Raw genomic sequence first — 23,801 nt, 5'->3', positions numbered from 1 at the left:
CACTAACACCTGATAGGAAACATTGCTTCCAGCAGCTGGGCTTGGATGTGCATGGGTACAGCATATCATTCACTGGCACTGGAAACTTGCTTATCCCTGGTCCACTCCCAGAGTTCATCTCAGGGAAATGTATTCTGGTGCACAGTGAGGCCATATCCATGTCACACTGATGGGCACTGCGCTGCTCTCACTCCCCTTCCACAGCGGAAAAAATATGATGAAAAAAATCTTTTGAAGAAGAGATTAATATATTATCTATTGATAACAGAAGGAAGGAAGAAAAAAAGTGATACAAAAGCAATCAGATCAAAACCAGAGCAATGCACAGCCAGTCTCTAAGCAGTAGTGACTTTCAGAGACCACCCCCACAAGGCTTTTGCTGAGCATGGATTTGTATGCCATAGAACCCCTATGGACCATTGGGACTGGCTGCCCAGGCTGTGTCCTCTCCCAGTCCCCTACCAGCTCCCAGCCTGTTTGCTGGCCTGCTGGTTCAGGCTGTTCAGGAGGGACCGAGCCCTCCCATCTCCTCGGGGCTCCCAGCAGATGTTTGGCCCAGCTGAATTCTCCCTGTTTGACTGCACTGGGATGTGCCCTGGAATTGATGTCCCTGCATTGAAAGCTAGAGTAGCTGGGAGTTGCTTACCCAGAAGCTAACCTTGCAGGTTGGTGCATTTTGCAGCCTCTGTCACGCTGCTGATGTTGTGCCTTCATGCCACAGGCTGTCTGCAAAGCAGCACAGAGCCTCCCCTGCCTGGGCTCCATCCCCATGGACCTCTCAGTGCAGGGTGCCCTGTTTTTCTAGGGTGTCTGGTCTAAGACAAAAGGCTGAAGATAGAGCATGAATTGCTCCCTAACGGCTTCTGTTTTTTTTTTTCTGCTACAAAGGGACATTTGCTGCCAACATGCAGTTATATGAATTGATCTCAATCTTTAATGTCTTCCGTGTTTTTGATGCTGCCAGAATTGGAGCACTTGAAGCGAGAGAGAACCCTTAGATTAATTCAATTCTGGCAATTGGTCCAGCTGCAAGTGTGAAGCACCAATGTTTCCAGTTCAGAGCTCTGGCTTTTTTAAATAACTGGGTCCCTAAGGGGGCTCATTGCAAAGCTCTGTCTTCTTCAGCTCCGTAGCTTATAATAAAACTGGAAGCAATTAGGTTATACCATAGAGAACTCCCAAGGACCTATGATTGCAGCATCCATTCCTACCTCTTCTCCTGCCCCCTAGCTCCAAGTTGAACAGTACAAGCAATTCCTTGACCATTTTTTCTACATCTCCCCTTCTTGTCCAGGTTTGCTGCTGGAGATGCCAAGCTGAGCTGCAGTGAGGACGACAAGGAACATTTTCAATTCAAAGACATCAGGGATGGGTTCAGCTCGACCTTTGAGAAGATTGTTGAGTCTGACCTTATGAAAGGCACATACTACAGCAGCTTGGACTCTCTGGATGTCCTCTCTCTTACAGATGAGACAGACAGCTGTGTCAGTTTTGAGGCACCACTCACCCCATTGATCCAGCAGCGGGTCAAGGAAAGCCCAGAGCTCTTGGAGCAGAAACTGGTGGCCCAGCAGAGAGAATCCCTTCACCACATGGCTGCTGATAAGCAAGAGCAGGCAGCAGCAAAGCCAGCGGAGGGGGATTTTGGGAGCCCTCTCAGGCACTCAATTACCAGCAGCAGGTCAGAGAATGTGCTGAGCCGGTTGTCCTTGAAAAATATCCCAAATGGGTTCCATGTGGAAGGTTCAGAGGAAGACGCCACCAAGATCATTAACTCCATCAGGTAGGGCAGGCTGAGAATTTCTGGGGTAAAGGGGTCTTTGTCTTATGGGGTCCCAGCCCAGAAACAAGGCTCATAGGACACAGTGGGTGGAGATTCTTTTTTTCCCCTTGTGCCTACTCTCATGTGTTGTCATGGCAGAGAGACAAACCACAGGACAAACTTTCTTATCCATAGGCTGAGAACAAAGCCGAGGACCACATGGCACTAGATCAGCCATTCCCCAGTAGATCTGTGTCTGTCTTTCCTGCTCTCAGACACAGGGCCCAAGGATGAACATGATCTGCTGGGTCCTGTAGGAGCCTAAGAAAAGCCAACGCTCAATCGCTTTGTGCACACGTTTGCTCTGGAGGGCACCAGCATTGATTTGCTTACACACAAATCTCACCTGCTCTTACAGCAGGCCAGCACTGCTGTAGGAAGAGCACTGCCTTGTCTGCCTGACATCTACCAAAATCCATGGCAGGTACAGTCAGCCAGGCACACTTGCAAATATGCTCTGAAAAGCAGGGTGAGCCTCAAGGTTTCATTTAGGTGCCTTTGTAGAGGTCTCCCCAGGAGCTCTTGGCAGGCAGTGAGGACATCAGTGGAGATGTCACCCGCTGGGCCAGCTCCAAGCCATCGTCCCCAGGATGCAGCAGGGGCTGTACTGCAGATCCGTGCGGGAGCCAGGAGATGGGCAGCCAGGCCAGGAGAGAGCCAGTACATGGGATTATGTCCAGCTAATTATTGGTCTTCTGTGAGTCACAGTGCCCAAAAATGTGTGAATAAGTGTCAGAACTGGCCTGAAATGACATGGCCTGGCATGAAAACAAAGGGATGCAGCCCCACCTATGTGGTGCCACTGGAACACTCAGAGTGTCATCTGTAAGAATGGCTGGCCATCGTGCCATCTGGGGGCAGCGGCTGGACAGTGACATCAGGTCTGGTGCCAGTCCCCTTGGCATGATGCCCTGGCGGCCCAGCCACAGCACTTTGCACAAGTTCAAGTGCATTTTTTCACCCTCAGCAAATAATCTGAACCTAAAAGTGTATCACCTATGCCGAAGGTTTCCTGAGTGTCAGCAGCTCCAAAAGAGGTTGGTATGCCTACAACACAGACTAGAAGGATATATGCTTCTGGCACCTTTGCATCCATTCAGGACAGCTTTTCATACCATGTGGGGAGTGGAACCTTAAAAAAGGGTTGAGTCTCTTGCTTTGAATGTCCTCATTTCTTAGCAAGAAATAATTTCCTCTTCCATCTTTTTCCTACTAGTTTGAAATTAAACTATTTGAAATGCATCAAAATGCATTTCTGACCCGAAATGAAATAGGATTTGCCCAACGTCCAGTTCACAAATGTGTTTTTTGTGTATTTTTTGGTTAGGACAAGAAGAAATCAAAATGTGTTTTCTTTGGGTTTCTTCAAGTCACACTGCTGCTCCTTGAATTGTTTCTTGTTTCTGTGTAGTGATGCCAGCTTGAAAGACGCACTCTCAGACTCTGACTCTGACATGGGCAGCACGGAGCAGCTTGACCAGGGAAGCACAGACACCTTGGCAAATGGCTGCAGGGCAGACAGTGAGGCTGCGAAGAGGTTGGCCAAACGCCTCTACAACCTCGAAGGGTTCAAGCGCTGTGATGTGGCACGACAGCTCGGGAAAAAGTAAGTGGTCTTTGGTGTAGAGCCAGCCTGGCCAAGCAGCAGACCAAGGCAGCATTGAGCATGGCCACGAGAAAAACATCTGCGGTGGGGAGGGTGAGGCAGTGTGAGCCCACAAGAGTTGGATGGAGAGTCAGATACGCACCAGATGTCCAAGTTACCTCAGCTGGTAGGTTTGCCAGGATAAGGCAGAAGGGAAGTGAAAGTGTTTATTCAAAAGTGGAGAGATACAGTGATTTGTAAAAGAGAAAGAAACAGTAACAAAGCAACAAGCATAGTAGTGGCATGACTTTAGGATGCCAGTGGGTGCGAGGGCACCAACTCCCCATGTATTTCTCCCAGGTCATGTATAACATTGCTTGTTTTTTGTATGTCCTTGAAATGGCTGACTGCCATCCAGATTAGCAAGACACAACTGTCTCTCAGCAAATACCCAGGCTTCCATTAGCAAGGATGGTCCATGATTCAACTTTGTCCTGGGAAGGAAGGAAGGAGCTCGTGAGTGATCTTCTGTAGCAGCTTTTTGTATCTCCTGACAGCATGCTTGTTCTTCTCTCTTGGTTCTTGTAACAGATGCAATTCTGGTTGCTGCTGCCTCAAGCCTAGCATCCTTCTTTCTTGCAAATCTTCTATGCCAGCTGGGGATCTTCCAGACAACAAACTTTTAGCATGGCGGCGCATCTGAGTGTGCCCTGTTGCTGGTTCCTGCCATCCTCATGCTGCAGGAGCTGTTTGGTGATCCACAGCTGGGACTTGACACGTCCATTAAAAAAAAACAATTTCGGTTTTGATAGGCTGAATTTTAGAAAGCTGGAACACTTCCCAGCACAAGACCTGGATAGAGCTGCAGGCTCTTGGACCAGGCAGGTGGATTTGCAGAGCAGGAAATGAAGAAGGTTGGAGATAGGTGTATTTTAGGCTTGTAATTACATTTTTACATTTCTCATGTAAAAACAGCCTGTTTTTGTGGGAATAGAGTACATTTAAGTGATGCGTTCATATAAACTGTATGGGCCAACAAGGAGGATTGTTTGAAAAGTAAAAATCTCATTTTTAGACTTTGCAGCTCATTCAACATCTTTTTTTATTTTTTATTTTTTTTAATTTTTTGTAAATACTTTTTCTCAATTTTCTCAAAAATCCCAATATGCTCATCATTGTCAAGCAAGTATGAAAAGTTTGATGACAAGGAAGCAGAGGTTGGATATCACCAAATAGTTTCTTTCCAGCTGACAGTATTATGTGATGTTAACCCTAAATGTAGAAATTATCTTAGTCCCTCAAGAGCATGTATTTTGGCAGCTGAGTCTGTCTCGAACTACTCCAAAAAGGGACGGATCTGGGGAGGCACGTGGGAAGACACGATGGGCTGGGGAGATGCAGTCACAACAGGCCGGTGTAGACCACTGCTCACCATTCTGTCTGAATCCTGGGCTCGTGAGTCCTGGCCACCAGCTAGACCCAGTGAGCTGAAGGATGGGCAGTGAGCCGGTGGGAGAGGGTGGTGAAAGGGATCTCCCACCTCCTTCATTCTGCATGACTGTAGGCCCAGTTAAGAATCTGAGTTAGGATATAGTCCCAGTGTAGGCTATGGAGACACCTCAAGAGCAACTCAATCCACCTGAGATCTGGGCTAGACTATAGCTTGCTGCTTTGTTTTAGTTTTTGGGAGCCGTGGACAAGGCCAGCTCCTCAAGTCCAGCTCGATGTTAAGTGGGATCAATCAGATGTTTTGTTCTCCCCTGTTGATTACTCTTGTGATGAAGTGCATGGCTGTCTTTGGTGTGTGCCCTTGCAGCTTGGAAAGCAAATGCGATCCTAGGCTCCATGAGAAGAGGGGTTTGGCCAGCAGGGACAGGGAGGTGATTGTGCCCCTCTGCTCTGCTCTTGTGAGGCCCCATCTGCAGCACTACATCCAGGTCTGGAGCCCCCAGTACAAGAAAGACAGGGAGCTGTTGGAGAGGGTCCAGAGGAGCCACAAAGATGATCGGGGGACTGGAGCACCTCCCCTAAGAAGACAGGCTGAGGGAGCTGGGCTTGTTCAGCCTGGAGAAGAGAAGGCTGCAGGGTGACCTCAGTGCAGCCTTTCAGTACCTAAAGGGAGCCTATAGACAGGAGGGGAATCAACTCTTTGAAAGGGTAGATAACTGCAGGACAAGGGGAAATGGTTTTAAGTTGAGGGAGGGAGGATTTAGGTTGGATGTCAGGGGGAAGTTCTTTACAGAGAAAGTGGTGAGGTGCTGGAACAGCTGCCCAGAGAGGCTGTGGATGCCCCGTCCATCCCTGGAGGTGTTCAAGGGCCCTGGGCAGCCTGGTCAAGCATTAAATGTGGAGGTTGTTAGCCCTGCGTGTGGCAGGGGGGTTGAAGATTCATGGTCCTTGAGGTCCCTTCCAACCCTGGCCATTCTGTGATTCTGTGTGTGCAGTGCCCAGAATGCCCAACCAGATTCCCAGCAGATCTCGCAGAGTTGCCTAGGCTGAAGGAATTGGAGTTTTTTTTTCCATGATTACATTTGTGAAGTGGGGCTTGACCTGTGGAAGGGACAACAGTGGCTGTTTTTCAGCACTTGCACAGCCAACACATGCGGTCTTCTGCAGACTTAGAGCCAAGAGCATTCCAGAGGGCAGCCTGAGGCTTCCTTGGTTTCTGCTGTTTCTTTGACAGAGGGGTGAAGATGTGTTGACATCTCCATCACAGACATGATCTTTGGCTTCTCACATCATCCTGCTTTGAAGCTGCAGGAGAAGTGAAGAAGTTACTCCACCATGTGCTGTGCTTCCAAACAGCATCCACCCAAAGCTTTGCAGCATCTGTCTCACAGTGGAAGATAAAACAGTGCTGTTGGAAAGGCAATGTGAGCTCTGAGCTCAGCCTGTGGAAGGTCCTGAAATGAGACTGGATGTGCAACTTTTCATTTTGTGGGGAGAAGGAAAATGAATTACATATGAGCAAGGCTGATAATATTGAGATCATCTCCATGTTCTTGCCAGCAGTCATTCATCATACTTGCAGTTTTGCTATCTGAGCTGTGCAGATAGAGGAACTTTACACCACCCATTCTGGCTTTAAAGGCAGTAAGTCTCCAAGCATCCTTCAAAAACTCCACGTGCACTTCTCCAGCCCTGGCAAACTACTCGAGGGTGAGTGGGACCAGAATCTCAGCTGAGCACTCCTGCACTCTGACTGCTCCAGCACCCCAGGAGCATCCATCTGGCAGGTGGTGTCTGAGAGTATGATTGCAAAAAGACACAGTGTGAGGTGCTGTGGTGAGAGGGTGAGATGAGAGCCAGCCTGGGGTGGAGAATGGGAGTACTGCAGTAGGACTAGACAGTGTCTCCTTCCCTGATGAAAAGGCTGATGACTCCCTCTTTAATTACAGTAATGAATTTAGCAAGTTGGTAGCAGAGGAGTATCTCAGCTTCTTTGACTTCACTGGCTTGACCCTCGACAAAGCACTCAGGTGAGCTGGGCTCTCGGCACTCCCACGTATGTCTGGGCTGGTTGGGGCAGAGCAGGTGGGTTTCTCTGGGCTTCCTGGCTCCAAAGAGACTGTCCATGGACAGGAGCAGAGACGGATTATAATTTAATTTTTGCTTTGGTGTCACATTTGGCACAACGTACTGCCACCAAAAGTGGGCTTTGCTAAGAGCACTCACAGCCTGCTTCCCCACGGTGGAGAGCGGCTTTCCTGGGAATCCTATTCTGTACAAACTCAGACCAAGTGAGAGCAACTTCTGCCCTTAGGATGGACGACCCATCCTGACGCCAGTGAGCCAGGTACGCCCTACCTCAGCTGGCAGTATGTTTCCCTGCTCAGCTCAGGGCCAGCCTCAAGGCCTGTACCTGCAGGGCTCCTGGGTGCGGGCTATGGAGAGGACAAAGGCTTCCCTAGCTGCTATGAGGACTCCCTTCCTATCTTTCCCTGTAGTGTGGATGCTTTCCAGCAGATTGATCCATGACATCTTAAGTATCACTTTCTCTTTGCAGGACATTCTTGAAAGCATTCCCACTGATGGGAGAGACACAGGAGCGGGAGCGTGTGCTGATTCACTTCTCCCGGCGATACTGCCAGTGCAACCCAGAGGAGAGCACCTCTGAAGGTACTGCTTTCCTGGGACCGACTTTTTACACAGTCTGATAATGATAGGACAAGGGGAAATGGCTTTAAACTAAAACAGGGGAAATTTGGGTTAGATATCAGGAAAAAAATTATTTACTGAGAGGGCAGTGAGGCACTAGCACTGCTGCCCAGAGATGTTGTAGATGCCCCATCCCTGGAGGTGTTCAAGGCCAAGTTGGATGGGGCCCTAGCCAGCCTGAGCTGATGGGGGGCAGGCAGCCCATGGAAGGGAGATTGGAGTTCAATGATCTTTAAGGTCCCTTCCACATGAGCATGCCCAAGGTCATATTTGTAATGAGTATCTCTACGTACCTGCTTACAGACATCTGTAGTGCCTGCATCCAGGAATGGGTGGAAATCAGGCTGCTGACCTGCTCTCAGCCAGCATCACAGAACTGCTGGCTGTTCCTTCTCCACCCTCTTCAGCTTAGAATGTGGCAGTTGGGCCTGAAAGCTGCCTTGCCAAGGAGTAGCCTTGCCCAGTGTCATATAAACCCTGGAGTTATTCTGCCAAGCTAAATGGACACAAACTTCTCTGAAGCAGAATGACCTCTTTGCTTTTGTCTGTGGTAGCTGAGTAAAGTATAGGTTTAGCTGAATAAAGTGTAGGTTTATTTCATTTCCCTAGGTTTGCTTTACATGTGCATGTGATGTTCTCTCATACTGATCCGAAGAGGACCTTTCCCTGGAAAGGCTTCTCCACCTGTAGACATTTAGCTGTAGGCCAATCCTGACCTCTCTTCATCACCTCTCCTAAATGTGATCCTCAACTCTACTGCATTCCCCTCTAACCTATAGACAAGGGCCTTGGGACCCTTCCTCCTTGTCTTGTCCTCATGTTTCTTACACCCACTGTGTGCACGCCTGCTTGAGCAGAGGCTGAGCTGGAGCACAAGGCAGTCAGACCTCTGGCTCCATCCCATACCTTATAAACATAACAGCGTTGAGAGGGCAGAGTAAACAATATGCAAGCTTTGCTGTGGCAACACAAGTTTAATCAGCTGCCAATGGAGCCACAACATGACAAGTGTTCAGAAGAGAAGTTAGATCCCAGTTGTAATGATGTGTGAAAAGTACTTGCTAATAGGAAAAACAAAAGGATGAACTGAGAAGATTGAACTCCTCAACAATGCATGGCCCTCAGTCAAGGTGTCACTGCTTCAGGTAGGCCCTGATTTGAAAATGTTATAACCCTAAACAATACAAAACTCTTCAGAGTAAGGAAAAGTGGAACTGAACCATGACTGCCACCACTCTCATGACATTGTTAATGTTCAGGGCCACAGCATGCCCTATGATGATGGTAGCATGTGTCACAATGCTGGGCAGCATCACCCTGAAGACCAAATACAAACAAAATGAGTCCGAAGCAAAACAAAGCTGCACTCAGTGCTGGAAGTGAATGGGGCTTGAAAAATACACTTGTAATTCAATAGAATAAGTATGTGACAGGTCTAGAGGAAAGCAAAGCTCTTACAGTTCATACCTTCATCAGGACACTACAAAAGTATGCATTAGATGTGCAGTGGTTTAAGGAACCTATTGCAAGGGCTCACTCTCTTTCTTCAGAAAGCAGTTCCTTCTTGTTGTATCCAGCATGAACTGGCACGGGGTGTTCCAGCACAGTGACATCTGAGCCAGTACATGTTATCTAAAGAAACACCTGTGACTGTGATAATCTGTGGACATGCAGGCATGATGAAGCCAAGGCAATCTTGTCTAGAAATGACATGGTCATCGTGGAGGTCGTGCAGCCCTCTAAGACGATTTGGGACATTGCTGTGTGCTAATTCAGTAACTCTTCCACTGATGGAGACACAAAACAGCTGCAACACCAAAAGCGCTTCGCCCTGCTTGACGGGACACTGAAAACAGAGGTGGAAGAGGCCTCTGACCACTGAGAGGGGTGGTAGGCTTTTCTCCCAGACACTTGTGCCTTGGACAGACTGCTAGTGCCTTCTTACTCTGATACAGCCCAGAGCCAGAAGAGTTATACGTCTGTGCTGAGACGGTTTTAGTAAAAAGATGATGTCGATGTGATTGAGCCCAGCAGCAGCAAGCAAACAGCAGGTTTTGGGACACCAGCTCCACCTTGGGGCCATGGAGTGCATGGTCTACCTGCCCCAGTAAGTCAATGAAGCCAAGCGAAGATAGCCCAAAATCTTCCACAGAGGCTCCAGAATATGCCCTAAGTAGGCACTTTGTTCCAAGAATAAAACTGCTCCTGTGGATTTGAGGAAGTGCCTTTCTTAAGAGGTGATTCTCTCTTAAAGGGGAACATCTGTGATGGCACGGCCCTGGGATTGTCAGACCTGGAACAGAAATATGCGATATTCCCGCAAGAAACCCTTCATTCCTCACACACCGCAGTTCTTCCCAGAAAGGGAGGAATCTCATGTGCTCAGCTGCCTTCATCCTGGGCTCCTGTGTGTTTGGTTGCCTTTAGCTGGCAGTGTTTAGAGCTTGGCCTTGAGCATAAGCTGCCCAGGAAGGAGCACCCCAGCCCCCTTGTGTGGTCCGTGCATGTTGTGAGGCGGTGTGGAGGCAGACAGGTCTCTTGACTTGGAGCAGCTGAAGGGCTCAGCATGGTTTTGAAATAACAAGAAACCAGGCTGCCTGGTACAGAAGAGGGTTCTGCACTGTCTCAAATGGAAGGAAAAAAAAAGAGACCCAAAAACGCGGCACTCATTTGTAGTAATCATTTGTTGAGCTCGGAAGTGGTGGCTAAAGACTTCAGGGGAAATCAGTGCAATGACTGTGGTCAGTGGAGGGAAACTAGCTTAAAGCAGCAGGATCTCTGCTCCATTCTGCAATGCTGTTGGCTTGAAATGGGGATGGGGTAAGAGGAGATGGATTCAGCAAAAGGTCAGATATTAAGAGAGCCACTGACAAAACTGATTTCAAACCTGTTCGCTGGTGATGATTTAAGGAATAAGTAAAGTCTGAGGGGAAAACAGATTTTTTTTTTAACTACCATATGCAGTTGAAAAAAATAAGTGTTCTTTAAAGTCCAAAGACATAGCAACTAGCTCTGCTTTCACAATGAATGGGCTGCTGAGATAGAGCAAACACAGAAACTAAGTGAGAAGAGGATCAAAAATAGCTGTCTGACTACTGTGTGTTTCAGATGGGGTTCATACGCTCACCTGTGCCCTGATGCTGCTAAACACAGACCTCCATGGCCATGTAAGTAGCACTTGGAGATGTATCCTTCCTTCTTTCCTTCTGAGTATAGAGGTCTTTTCCTTTGTGCAGTATGTACTGCTGGAAAACCGAGATAGATTGGACACAAGTACTTTGACCAGCTCCATCGGGACTGTGGGTGCCAGGCCTAGCCCTAGGACAGACCTTCTCTTACATTACTGCACGCACAAGCCAAAGGCACATCTGATATCAGTTATTCTCCATAGGCACAGGCAGTACGGCTCTCTTCCCAGGACCTACTGCATGCATCAGCACTGCCCCAGAAGCTCTTGGGAGATCTTTCAGCACTGATCTCCGCGGTGTAGAAACAGCAGCTCCAACTGTGCTGCTTTTTCTTCTGATGCAGAAACACGATGCTCCCCTCATCTGCAAAACTGCTGCAAGGGAGTCATTAGTTTTGTACAGGACCAGATCTGATCTTTCATTCCCAGAACGTGAAGTAGTTCCCAGATGTTCCCCAAGACACTGCAGACAGCAACTGGAGAGCATCACATCAGACAAAGAGCAGGCGAGCAGAGCTTACTGCCAGGTGTCACACAGGTGTGACTGGAAAACTGCAGAGGCTGTGAGATATCTTCTCACAGCTGTGCATAGATTGGATTTGTTCCTAAAAGGTCAGCTGGGTTGTTGCCAATGTCTAGCGAAAACAGCAGAATGGGAGGAAGAGTCACTGCAGAGGCGAGATGGGCCTGGGCATAGGTCTCACTAGTTGTGCTGGGAGCCCTGGACAGCCGTGACATGCAGCTGGGAGCACGCAGGCTGTGCCCTGCTTGCTGCAGAAGGCTGCAGGTGCTGCTATCCTTCCTGCTGTCCAGCCTTCTGGTGCAGACAGAGCGTGGCCACGAGCTTCAACAGGTTGTTCCCAGGGCTAGAGGAGCTGCTTGAGTCTCAGCTCACTGAAGCTCCTTCTTTCACCTCTGAGAACTTAGGCATGCAGCCACGGAGTGGGGAAGGCTTGTTACTGCAGACTGCACATGTGAAACCTACGGTAGTTTTAGTCCCTTTTTCTGCTCCACAGCCCCATTGATTTCCAAGCTGTATTACCAGAGTCCTCTTCTGCCTCCAGCTGGTCACAGTTCATTGTGCATCTGCAGAGACTTGCCCTGATTTTCTCTTCATTATGCTTTTAATAAGGTGGCAGTAGGACATAACATCAATTTATTTGCAAACTGGTTTATAATCACCTTTAAAGGGAGCCTCAGACTGTACAGGTGAGAGCACCACATGAATGCTCCTCACCTGTGTAGATGCAAAGGCACTACCAGTGCCTAATGGTGATGACTCCACTGGTGCACTGGTGCAGCATTAGTTTTTCATTGATAATAGGTTTGGTAAGAAGAAATGATCTCATGGTAATTAAGCAAGGAAAAATACAGCTTTCTTTTGACAAGATGTAGAAATGCCTGAGCTTTTCTTTGAAAAAATCTTCTCTTTATTTTTTCTGTGTAACATTAATTTCTTCTCCTTCTCCTCTTTTTTTTTTTTTTTTTTTTTTCCTCTTCCTTCTGCTCCTGGAACCTCTCTTTCTGCTCTTTAACCCTTTACCAGGTGGTAAGTGCAGTCTGTTTTGCTTTAAAGCACTAGCATTTGACTTGTTTTTTTTCTGTTTAAAAAAAAAAAAAAGGCATTTTGTTTGTCTGGATTCCTGTCATTGTGCAGTGTCCTTCACTCCTTGGCAACCCATTAGCAGGTGATCTGAGTCACAAGAAATTTTCCTTGTGCAAAGCAGCCTCCCCAAGCTGCAGGGTACCTGGAGCTGTGTGACTTCCTCTTTCACCCGTTGTTTTGTTGAAGATGCTGTCATGATATTGCATATCGCTCATTTTTTTTATTTCTCGTTGTAATATTGTATGTGTGTTTCAGTGTTTTCCTCTGCCACAGAGTGGGAAATTCCTCAGATTAGGAGAGGGGGAGATTGATGTGTTTTGGTGAAGGGTTGATTGTCTACAGTAGTGCCTTCACAGTGGGCTCCTCCATTCCAGCAGTGACCATCACATACACTGAGACTGAGCCTCAAAGTAATGAGACTGGCTTTAAAACATGAGATTTGCATGTGATCACACTGGAGTTCAGATTTAGTACTGCTAACTTACTACTGCTGGTACACTCAGATCCAAACTGTCCAGGAAAAGAGATGCTCCATTTTTATAGAATTACATCATTCCTGCTGTTTAAAACCCAGCAGTCACCAGCAAGGATTGCAAACCTTACAATATAAATCAGGTTGTTGCAACTCTGTACCATGCTTTCATGCTATTTGAGCTCCAGGAGATCTCACAACAAAACACTCTTTTGCACCATCTTTGTCCCTCAGATGCAAAGCTTTGGGATGTCTCTTTTTCGATGCGCTTTTTTTCTCCTTGTTCAGAACAGCTGGCCACCCAAAGATAGTGACAAATTAACACCTATGCATCACCAGCACTTAGGTTGTATTTTGTTGTAGAGTACCAAGTACTTTGCCAAAGCCTAGCTCCTAGAGTCACCTTGTGATGTGACAAGCCTTCCATTCAAAAAGCAAACCAGCCACTGGAAAAAACATGAAAATGAGATCCTTTGCAGGTCCTAACCCCACAGCCTAACCCCACATTAGTCTTACAAACCCTGTGATATTCTCCTTTAAGCCAAGCTTATGATTTGGTGCTAGAAATACTGTTGTATTAGTAGTGCATTGAGAGCTGAAGAGCTTTAAGGTACAAGCAACTGCTGAAGCCACCTACAGAGTGGCACCATTCTGCCCAGAGCAGCTTTGTGTGGTCCAGCAGTCATCAGTACCCAGAGCCGCAGGATCATTTTCTTCAGGTCGATTTTGATTCTGCAGCCTGAAACAGACTCTCTGTCAAATTCTTTAGCCCAGTGAGACCAACAGCCCTTACCTCATGCTGAAGCATAAGTTTAGCTTCTGTTGTTTGTGTTATTCCTCTTTTCCCTTCCCCTGCCCTTTACCTTCCCCCTTCTTTTTTCACAGATGAGTATTTGGGAGAGGTCAAGAAAGCCCAAGTAAAAGCAGGGTGTTCTCAGGGCAAGGTGCTCATGCTGGAGAGCTCACAGGAGATGCACTCCACTCACCACTCTGTAGCTGTTTGATGCCTAGGGCCTCCAGCTCAAATGTTTTAACACCTTAAGAGAGAGGGCTGTAAGGAGCAGCCCAGTCAGCCACCCTCCATGGCTTCTGGCACCCAGCAAGCTGCTCCTCCTCCTGGGGCTTTTCCCAGTGTGCACTCAGTGTTCCCTCACCTATCTGTACCTGCCCAGCTTCCCGATGCCATGACTTTTCAAGAGCCAAATAACACAGCCCAGACACAGACACTACCCACAGACACTACAGCCCAGTGTCTTTCAAAGGTTGGAAGAGATGACCTGGACACTGCAGTTGCCTTGGATGAGTCAGCTGTGGCACAGAAGAAGCAAGATCCCAGCTGTAAACACAGGAATTGAACGGAGTTAATCAGCCCTGTGTACCACACTGTTGGACCAACCTGATCTTTCCCAATTCATTCTTACACACTCTTAACCACTGTAGTGTTGTTGTCTCTGCATCCGTCCATTCCCATCCACCGCACCCATCTATCTCTGCCCACCCATTGCTTTACCCATCCTACCCATTCATCTGACTTTCTATCACTTATCTATTTTAGCCACTGTTCACTCACTCTTCCTCCATCTAAGCACATCACAGTGCCAAGTGATCGCCTCACAGTGATTTCTTATACTTTGTTGCATGGCCTGGAGCAAGTTAAGATGGGATGAAATCTTTTCTGCCAGGAGGACATATCAAAAATAGTGGCTATGTGGCACCATGAAGCAGCTTTGCTGGCTTATTTTTTAGTTGATATGTGACCAGTGTATCATAAAAAAAGCAAAATGCCTCCATCTATTTGTCTGACCAGAAATTAGAAAACACATCTCCCTACTCAAGGGACATAGAACATCAGAACACTGATGTTTGAAGTGTGCAGTTGCTTCCCTGGAAGATTATGTAAACACATGGTGGTCATGCTGTTGGATTCAGCAGGATCTTGAATGGCCCAATGCATAGGAAGGCAGCCCACTTTGCCCTCATGGTATCCCCTTCTGGAATTGTTCCTGGGATTCCCCATACTTGCTAAATACAACTGTAATATGTGGAAGCTAAGATATTGCTGATGTGAGGTTGTATTGCGTCTGAACCACCACAGCAACCTGTGCACAATCCTTCTGACAGCAGCCTGGGTCCTGACCCTGGTTCTGCAGTGCTTTGACAGCTTGGTCCAACAAGCTGATTCACAGCGTTAGCATCCTTGTTGGAGCTTTCTCATCACCTCTTCTGGTTGTCAAAGGAAGGGTATGACTTCATCTTCCCTGGATGCTCAGCAATTAGCTGCTTTTTCACAGCGCTGCTGCTATCTCAGTTTGGGCTCTGAGATCTTCTCATGCAGGAGAAAGAGCCAGGTTTGGTACTTCAAGGTCTCAGGCAGCATCCCTTCCTCACTTCCAACCTTCCTCCATCCTGCAGATTCATTGCTGTGGCTTTTACATGCTCACTCACCCTGTTCACTAGCCAGCGAGTACACAAACTTCCCCTCCCCTGCTGAAGAAACGCAGCATGTCTGCAGTCTTCCCTGCAGGTTCCTGTGTCTGGATCCCTCACAGAGCTCAGGATTGCGGGAGCAGCCAGCTATGAGGTCCAGTTTTGGGCAATAGCCCATAAGATGGCTGATCCTCATGCTGCACCACGCTGTGCCGTCTGCAGTCCCCAGGCACTGCAGATTCATTACAGTACTTTATTCCTCTTTTTCCTGATCTCCGGGATGCCAGTTCATCTGGAGCTGGCATCAACAGGAGGCATAATTAAAGAGTTTCAGGCAGAGCTGCTTGAAGGCAGCACCAGCTCCCTGTATAGCCAAAGAGTACGCCTGCAGTCACAGATGGCTGATGTGGTGTGTCTGCTGTGGGTTAACCCCAGGGCCTCGCTCTTTGCTGATGCCTTCTCCTGGGGAGAAATCTCTCAGATCTTCTGCTGTGCACATTTGTGGGCAGGGGCTTCTGGTGTTGGTCTCTTTCAAGAGGTTATTTTCTTGCACAGAGGACATACTTTTCTCTATATGGCACCTCCTATATTGTCTGCTGCAGCTTTATTCTCTCCTAGCAAGGCTCTTCTTCCCACTGAATCTCTAAGTGGGGTCCTGGCTCAGCTGCTCTTAGCCCTCCTTCCAGGTCCCTATCAGTACCTTGATGCAGATCCCACCAAGCACCAGGATGGTACTGGGATCCTTAGGACACTGGTGGTACCTTATGTCACCTCTTCTCACTAACTGCTTTGTGCACGCCATGCTCTATCACCACAGGGTCTGTTGGTCTGTTCCTGGGGACTAACTCCAGGGTGCGGAAGCTGCAATATGATGCCATGCTAGAAACACCTGTCCTTTCTTTGTAGTATCCAACTCCTTTTTCTGAACCCTGGAGTACTCACTGACTCCTCCACACCTCTGTTCAGTCTTTTGGAGAGGTCTGGTTGCAAGGGAAGGCAAGGAAAAGAGCCACTTGCCTCCAGCCCCTCAACCCTTGCAAGATGAGAAAGTGACTCACCTGGCTATTGTGAGGAGTAAGGAAAAACAGGTGCTGCAGACTGATATCAGGGATGCCAGATGACCTCACAGCTCCAGCACCAAGCTGCCATTGTGGCATTAGTTGGTAATGAGTGATGATGATGTGTTCCAGTCATGAGATTGTCCCAGTATCTGGGCATTGCCCTCACACACCATAGCACGCAAGTTCACATGGTCCCAGTAACTAGATCTCTTTGTAATAGCAACCAAAAATAAGTTTCCATCAAAGACAAGTCATTTCCCAGTGCTGTCTTCAGATGTTGATACTGCAAGCTCACACATTTTCACACATTATAGGCTTTGAGGCCTACCCAAGTTCCACTACTTTAAGAGAGTCTGAGCACTTGCCTTGAATTTTGAGGCATAGATTCTGTACCAAGGCCAACCTGGAGGCCAGAGATTAGATGAGATCACTTAGAGAGTTTGGAGCAAGAGCTGGAATTGTTTTCAGATGTTTTATCTCCATCATTATAAAAAGAAATTTGAAACGTTTGAATGTTGTTGAATGTGAGGAAAGAAATCAAAAAGCCCAATAGAAAGTCAGAGCAGAAGGCCCCCTTCTAGCTTTGAGCTCCTATATATAAAATATTTCTTTAAAAAACAGTCTCACTGAAGTCAAAACTTTCCAGAAGTTTAATAAGCTGCTTCTTTGCCTTGCAGAATATTGGCAAAAAGATGTCGTGTCAGCAGTTCATAACAAACCTCGATGGGCTCAACGATGGGAAGGACTTTGCAAAGGATTTGCTGAAGGTAATGTGGTACACATTAGACAGTGGGATGCTGATATTATTATTGTAGTGCCACCTAGTCATACTATGACAATCAGTATTTTCCATCATGCATTTATTTTATTAGAAAAACTGTAGCCTAAATGGACACCTTCTGCTAACCTGCAGGGAGCCATCAGAGCTCTGTTCCAAGTTGGTGTTTTATTGAGATTACCCAGGGATTTATCTGCTCTCAGAGTATCCCAGGGGTCCCTTTCCACCATTCTGTGGAATTCTGTGATGCACCAGCCAACATATTGAACAAAACACTCCCCAGAAATATAGCCATCTGGCATAGATACTTTTCTCTGCCTTCCATTCCACGTAATTAAATGTGCTGCTCCAGTGCAACTAGCTGAGTACCAAGGGAGATTGCTCAGACTCTGCAAAGTTTGTATTTTCTCGTTTTGTGTGGTTTAATACCCCCACCACCATCTGCCACAGGTCCATCAGCCTGGTCTGGATTTTACAGTATGGAAGGAAGTTGAAAGGACCAGAGCCACATCAGAGTTGTCACAGTGAGCTTTAGATAAAACCTTTCCCACTATCCTCACCCTAACACCCTCCTATGTATGTTGAAGGCCGCTTCTGCACTTTGATTCCCTAGTTCTTTTCTTCTTTCCCAGTGCACCAGAGGAGTCACTGGAATTGTGCACAGGAAGAATTGGAAAAACTGAACCCCAAAGTTATTTGTCCCTCTCCTGTTCTGAGAGCAGTGCACAAACCCACACTGCCCTGAGCTGAGATATTGGAAGGTGTCTTCATATACCCCAGTTTCTTTTACCAACTTTGCGTAGGCCAGAATTCTCTAGACCCAGTACCCATAATTAGGCAGAAATATCACAGATGGGCTCCTGAGCAAGGATGTCTGCCTTACCTCTCTGCTGCTGACATGTCCAGTCCAATCCCTGGTGTGGCTCACAGACAGAAAGTGGTCTATCAGGACAGCAGTTGTCCTGCTCACTAGCACATACTTCTCCAGGTCGGTTTCCAAGGAATGGTGTCTTTCAGAGAACACGGATAAGGGTGTAGAGGAGGTGATCTCCACAACCCAGGCATGTCTTCCATGAGAGACACAGCTAATACCATGTTCTTGTTGCAGACACTGTATAACTCCATCAAGAATGAGAAGCTGGAGTGGGCCATGTAAGTATATGTTAAGTATTTGAGAGAGTATTTTTCAATGTAGCTGGCAGGTCTTAAATCCTGTTTTTAGCTCCAGAAGTTTCCAGAACGTTTCCTGCCAAGCCCTTAAGCACCAATGTCCCTCATGTAGGCAGGCTGGGTTTATTTCGACAGAAAAGCAGACATGGAGGTTGGTGGCAGTCTGTGGGTGCAGGGTCCATAGGCACAGTGGAAACAAAGGGAATGTCCCCTTTATTTACTGCTACACCCATAAAGTGCCAGGCCCTGTCCAGGTTCCTCAGAGCATGATCTTTGCTCAAGGAGCTCAGGAACTAGGGTTACTTTGATCTCTGAAACCTCCCTTACTTTCTACACCCATTCTTCTATAATTACAGAATTGCTTGGGCTTGAAGGGACCTCAGGAGGTCTGCAGTCCAGCATCTTCTCGAAGTGGGATCAATGCTGAATTCAGAACAGGATGCTCAGGACTTTGTCCAGATGGATCTTGAAAACCTGCAACAGTAGTGATCACACAGAATCCCCTGGGTCCATGAATCAATGCTTAATTATCCCAAGAGGGACTTTTCTTCTTATCCAGTTGAAATCTGTTGTCACTTGCCCTCCTGCCATGTACCATAATGAAGAGCGCAGCTCTGTCTACTCAGTATCCCCCTCAGGTCCTGGAAGGTTGTGATCAGGTCCCCCAAAGCCATCTCTTTTCTAGCAATTCCACTTCCCATAGTCAGTTCTCAAGAGCAAGTGCTCCAGCCTCTGGGAATCCTGGTGGTACTAAACTCCTCAGCTTGTTGACGTCTTCCCTGTCTTTGGGGCCCAGTACTGGTTGCTGTGTCTAGATATGATGTAGTAAGTAGAGGGCAGTGGTCACTTCTCTTAGTCTCCATCCTGTGCTACTGTTTATACAGCCCACAGTGCTCTTGGCTTCTGGTTCTGCCAGGCCATACTGCTGGCCTGGTTCCAGGAACCAGTGGGCCTTTTGTGCAGAGCTGCTCCCCAGTCAGTCAGTGCCAGTCTGTCCTTCTGCAGGACCACTCCAGTGCAGTACTTAGCAGCAGTCTGTGCTGCATTTAGCGAGGCTCCCAGTGAGTGCCCCTGCTCTCCAGAGTATCAACTGCACAACCCACTTTTATGTCATAGTTGATGAGACGCACTCTGTCTCCTCCTCCAAATCATTAATAAAGATAGTAAATGGAATAAATCTGTTCCCCTTCAGCCATACACAGAGAACAGACTCATCTCCTGTTGCCCTGAAAGGTGACAGGTCTGGGAGCAGCCCTCATGGCGGCCTCCAGGGCAGCTTCTTCCCCTTCTGTGCTGCCGCCGTGTGCCTGCAGCACGGCAGGATCCCAGCACAGAGGTGCCGCGTGCTCCCAGCCGCCCGAGGAGAGCCCGTGGCAGACCTGGTCCGCCTTGTCTCCATAGCACCGGGGGACCGAACGGGACCTTCTGTGCCATTTTATCCACTGCCCGATGCTCACCTGGAGAAGTGCCCGGAGGCGGCTCGCTTCTCCCTCCCTCTGAAGCTGCCTGGGCAGAGCTTTGTCCCCCAGGACCCCTGGGCGGGACGTCCCCGCGGGGCCGGCGGCTGCCGCGATGCCCGGCCAGGCGGCGGCCCCGGAGCGGCAGCGGCTCAGCGCTCAGGTAGCGCTTTTACAACAATCTTAGGGCGATCTGCGAGCAAAGCCCCGGTGCCGGCTCCGCAGCGGCGACGCAGGCCCGCTCGATGGGCGGCCAGCAGAGGGAGCCCTGCCGCTCCACCCGGCAGCACCCGGCCCGACGGTGTCTTGCTCGGCGCGGCTGCGGCCCTCGGCAGCGACCCGTGGTGCCCGGCGCCAGGTGCCAGCCCCTCTCCGTCCCGCTCCCTCTGCCGCCGCTTTGTGGCCGTCTGGGCGGTGAAGTGTTCTTGCCCACCTGTGCCGCAGGTGCTCGTGTCCCAGGTAGTGGGTTACAGAATCACAGAACGGCTTGGGTTGGAAGGGACCCCAAGGACCATCGAGTTCCAACCCCCCGCCGCAGGCAGGGCCACGGATCTGCACGTTTAACACCAGCCCAGGCCGCCCAGGGCCCCATCCAACCTGGCCTTGAACGCCTCCAGGGATGGATGGGGCATCCACAGTCTGTGTGCAGCTGTGCCAGCACCTCGCTCTGTGTGAAGAACATCCACTCTAAACCTTCCCTCCTTGAGCTTAAAACCATTCCCCCTTGTCCTATCGCTATCCACCCAAGCAGAAAATTGATTCCCCTCCTGTTTATAATCCCCTTTACAATACCGGAAGGCTGCAATGAGGTCTCCTCACAGCCTTCTCTTCTCCAGGTGAATGAGCCCAGCTCCCTCTGCCTAACTTCATAGGAGAGGTGCTCAGCCCTCTGATCATCTTCATGGCCCTCCTCTGGACCCTCTCCAACAGCTGTCTTTCTTCTACTGGGGGCTCCAGACCTAGGCACAGTACTGCAGATGGGGGGGAGGGCAGAATGGAGGGGGCCAATCACCTCCCGCTGGCCACCCCTCTTCTGGCGGAGCCCAGGATACCATTTGCCTTCCAAGCTGCAAGAGAGCACTGATGGCTCATGTTCAGTTTTCCCTCCACCAGAACCCCCAGGTCCTTCTTGCTCACACATTTGAGGTTTGAACCCAACCTGATCTAACCTGATTTAATCTAGTCAGGATATTTAGATGCCAACGTGTGTGACACAAGGCAGAAACTCCCTGTTTGCTGTCCTCCTTAATGTCCAGGAACATTGGGGAAATACCATTTCCCATACAGGTTTTAGTTTCTATGTGCTACTTTAGATTTTACTTCAAATAGAAAGAAGCAGGCTTGGAGGAGTTTCCCTGATCTGCCCAACCCTTTCTGTCCAGAGTCCAGGAGTAGGAGGTGTGCGAGGAGAAGTTTTCACGGAAATCACCAGCATTTCTTGAAGTCTCTTGGCCACAAATGGAGATGGATGCATAGCCTATTCCAGAGTTGTTGTTGTTTGACCAAGTGCCCCATTTCCCTAACATCTGTGGAGCTTTTGTGCCTCAGAAATGCAAAAAACATTCCTAAAGCTCCTTTGGTATCTAGGAGGCCCTAGCAACTGCCTCAGAAATGCAAAAAACATTCCTAAAGCTCCTTTGGTATCTAGGAGGCCCTAGCAACTGCCTCAGAAGGAGAAGCTGATAAACTCCTGTGGTACCTGGTCTTCAGCAAAAGACCTCCCAAAGCTGTGAGTGTCAGGCTCAGAGTAGGGGACTCTCCCTGTGAAAGGCACAGAGTGCTCAGCAGTGCAGTGTCTGCGGACTCCTGGTGTTCAGACAGGCACCTAGCCCTTTAGCATTTTCGGTAACCTAACAGTGGGACCCCTGGGACAGTCACCTGCCACTCACACTCCTCCCAGGTCTCCTTTCCTTTTCTTTTTTGACTAGTCTTACAATAAATTAACTCCCTGTAAGACCAAAGCAGATAGGGCACACTGTGACTCAATCCATGTGTCCTCCACTCAATGTCTTCTTTGAATTTGTTTCCAAGTGATGAGGACGAGTTGAGGAAATCGCTCTCGGAGCTGGTAGACGACAAATTTGGAGCCAGTGCAAAGAAAGTGACAAGGATTGTTGACAGCAGCAACCCCTTCCTGGACATCCCCCAAGCGCTGAATGCAATCACCTACAAGCACGGTGTCCTCACGCGCAAAACCCATGCAGACATGGATGGGAAGAGAAGTATGTGTTAATGGGACAGGAGACGTGCCCCAGGCAGTAACGAAGCCTTGCCCTAGCCTTCTCCCTGGCTGGAGTGGCATTTTCTCACTATATCCCAGGGAACACAAAAGAGACCCCCAGATGCATAAGCACCAGTGCACAGGGCAAGGAGGGTGTTTTGAGGCATTCTCACTGCCAAGGACACTAGCAGTGCCTGTCCCACACAGATAGACCTGGTCTTCCATCCTGTTCATGGGCATAACCCCAAACTCTACACTCTGAGCAATAGGCAAGGCTAGTTCACAAGATCTGTCCCCCCAGGCTGACTCTGGGGAGAGTCTGGTTCTTCAAAGCTTTGGTCCTGTCCATATGCTGCCATGTATGCAGGCTGCTGGGCAACAAGTTGCTTCATAGCTCTGCTGTCAGTATTCTGTATTACAGGAAAAGTAAATGGAATTATATTTGGGAACTGTTAATGAGCAGTGATTAATGAAATGAAATTTTGGATGACCACTTTTGCTGATATAGATGCCCCACTCATTGCAGCCAATTGAAACTCTTGAGTAGAGAGGATTGCCAACAAAGGCCTCCCTTGCTTCCAGCATTTTCTTAGTAGCCCATGCCTGGAGGACCAGCTCTCTTGTGATGTAGTCAGTCCTATCTTCCACTCCACTCCAGTTTTCAGCAAGCTTTCTTTCACCAAGTTCATCAAGACTGTGGGTGGTAAAGTTCCCTCCTCAGTGGAGAGAAGCTGTTTTAGCCAGGATATGTCTGCCTAGCTCATCTAAACCAGAGAAGTCAGGGAATGTTTCTGCTCCTCAAGCATATAGTCCAAAGAACAGGAACCTGGACTGGGAGGAGCAGAGAGACTTCCTGTACATGTCCACTGGTAGCTCTGTACCAGCTCATCTCTGGTTTTGAGCTGCTTGTGTTCTCACTGGGAGATTTCATCTCCCAAGCCATGTCTCTCAAATTGACATCTCCCTGCAGACAAATCATTCAAAAACAGCTTGGAGGTATATGAGATGTGGGCATGAATGCATGCCTGTGGTGGTCAGGAAAGGGTTGGTTTTGCAAAAACATGTGAAAGTCAAGCAGTACTGTCAGAAGCAGATGTGTATAATTAGATATTCTTCATTTTTTTTAGCTCCCAGAGGAAGAAGAGGTTGGAAGAAATTTTATGCTGTGCTTAAAGGGACCATCCTTTATTTACAAAAGGTAACTGTGGTGGACTATCCCATTTGCTGTTTCATGATGCCCCCAAAGCAGTCATACTTTAGGAAGCCCATAGATGCAAGTAGAGGTGAATCTATGTTGTAATGCATGCATGGACATTAACAGAACTCCTCCAGAGACCGGTATATAGAACTGGAAAATGATGGTGATGTTCACACTAATGGTGCCATTCACAGCCTCAAGAGTGAGTCATATAGGAAGAAATCTGAAAGAGGAAATATAGAGACGAGACTTGTGCAGATGTGTAAGCAAGAAATATAAGTAAGCAAAAGATGCTGAGGAGTAGGACTGAACATATATGGAATAGATGCAACAGGATGGAATTCAGGAAATTGAAGAGGCAGACTGTCAGACCAGTCTTGTCCTGATTATTGTTCTGTTTGTTGGAATAGATCTGAGCATAATTATCTCTCATGAATCTGATATGAGCATCTTCTTGCTTAAAACTTTTTGTCTTTGATTGGCTGCCAAGTGACACTTTCTGCACTCTGTTCCATAGAGTTTTCTCCAGCTCCCCAGTTCCATTGCCACCTTGAGTATAAAGACCAGGTCTTCATGGGAAGCAGAGTCACCATGGAAGACCCTTCCTGCATGCAATGGCATTCACCTCTCTGTCTTTGAAGGATGCTGGGAGGATTTCT

The 23,801-nt window shown here is 48.3% G+C and overlaps 1 protein-coding gene across 3 annotated transcripts in view; it reads left to right on the top strand.

The window, feature by feature from the left end:
• PSD2 (pleckstrin and Sec7 domain containing 2) overlaps positions 1-23,801 on the top strand; it is a 72,260-nt gene that overhangs the window by 36,575 nt on the left and 11,884 nt on the right. For all 3 annotated transcript variants that reach the window (XM_085236332.1, XM_085236331.1, XM_085236333.1), the window contains exons 4-12: positions 1,295-1,783; positions 3,234-3,428; positions 6,806-6,886; positions 7,414-7,526; positions 10,674-10,732; positions 16,996-17,085; positions 18,205-18,248; positions 21,755-21,945; positions 23,072-23,142. In XM_085236332.1, coding sequence (XP_085092458.1) covers positions 1,295-1,783; positions 3,234-3,428; positions 6,806-6,886; positions 7,414-7,526; positions 10,674-10,732; positions 16,996-17,085; positions 18,205-18,248; positions 21,755-21,945; positions 23,072-23,142 — 1,333 coding nt within the window. The remainder of the gene's footprint in view (positions 1-1,294; positions 1,784-3,233; positions 3,429-6,805; positions 6,887-7,413; positions 7,527-10,673; positions 10,733-16,995; positions 17,086-18,204; positions 18,249-21,754; positions 21,946-23,071; positions 23,143-23,801) is intronic.

The sequence above is a fragment of the Meleagris gallopavo genome, chromosome 15 (genome assembly GCF_905368555.1).
Source record: "Meleagris gallopavo chromosome 15, MGAL_WU_HG_1.1, whole genome shotgun sequence".
In the NCBI taxonomy this organism is placed as follows: Eukaryota; Metazoa; Chordata; class Aves; order Galliformes; family Phasianidae; genus Meleagris; species Meleagris gallopavo.
The sequence above is the reverse complement of the archived record's forward strand: the minus strand, read 5'-3'. Positions and strand labels throughout refer to the sequence as shown.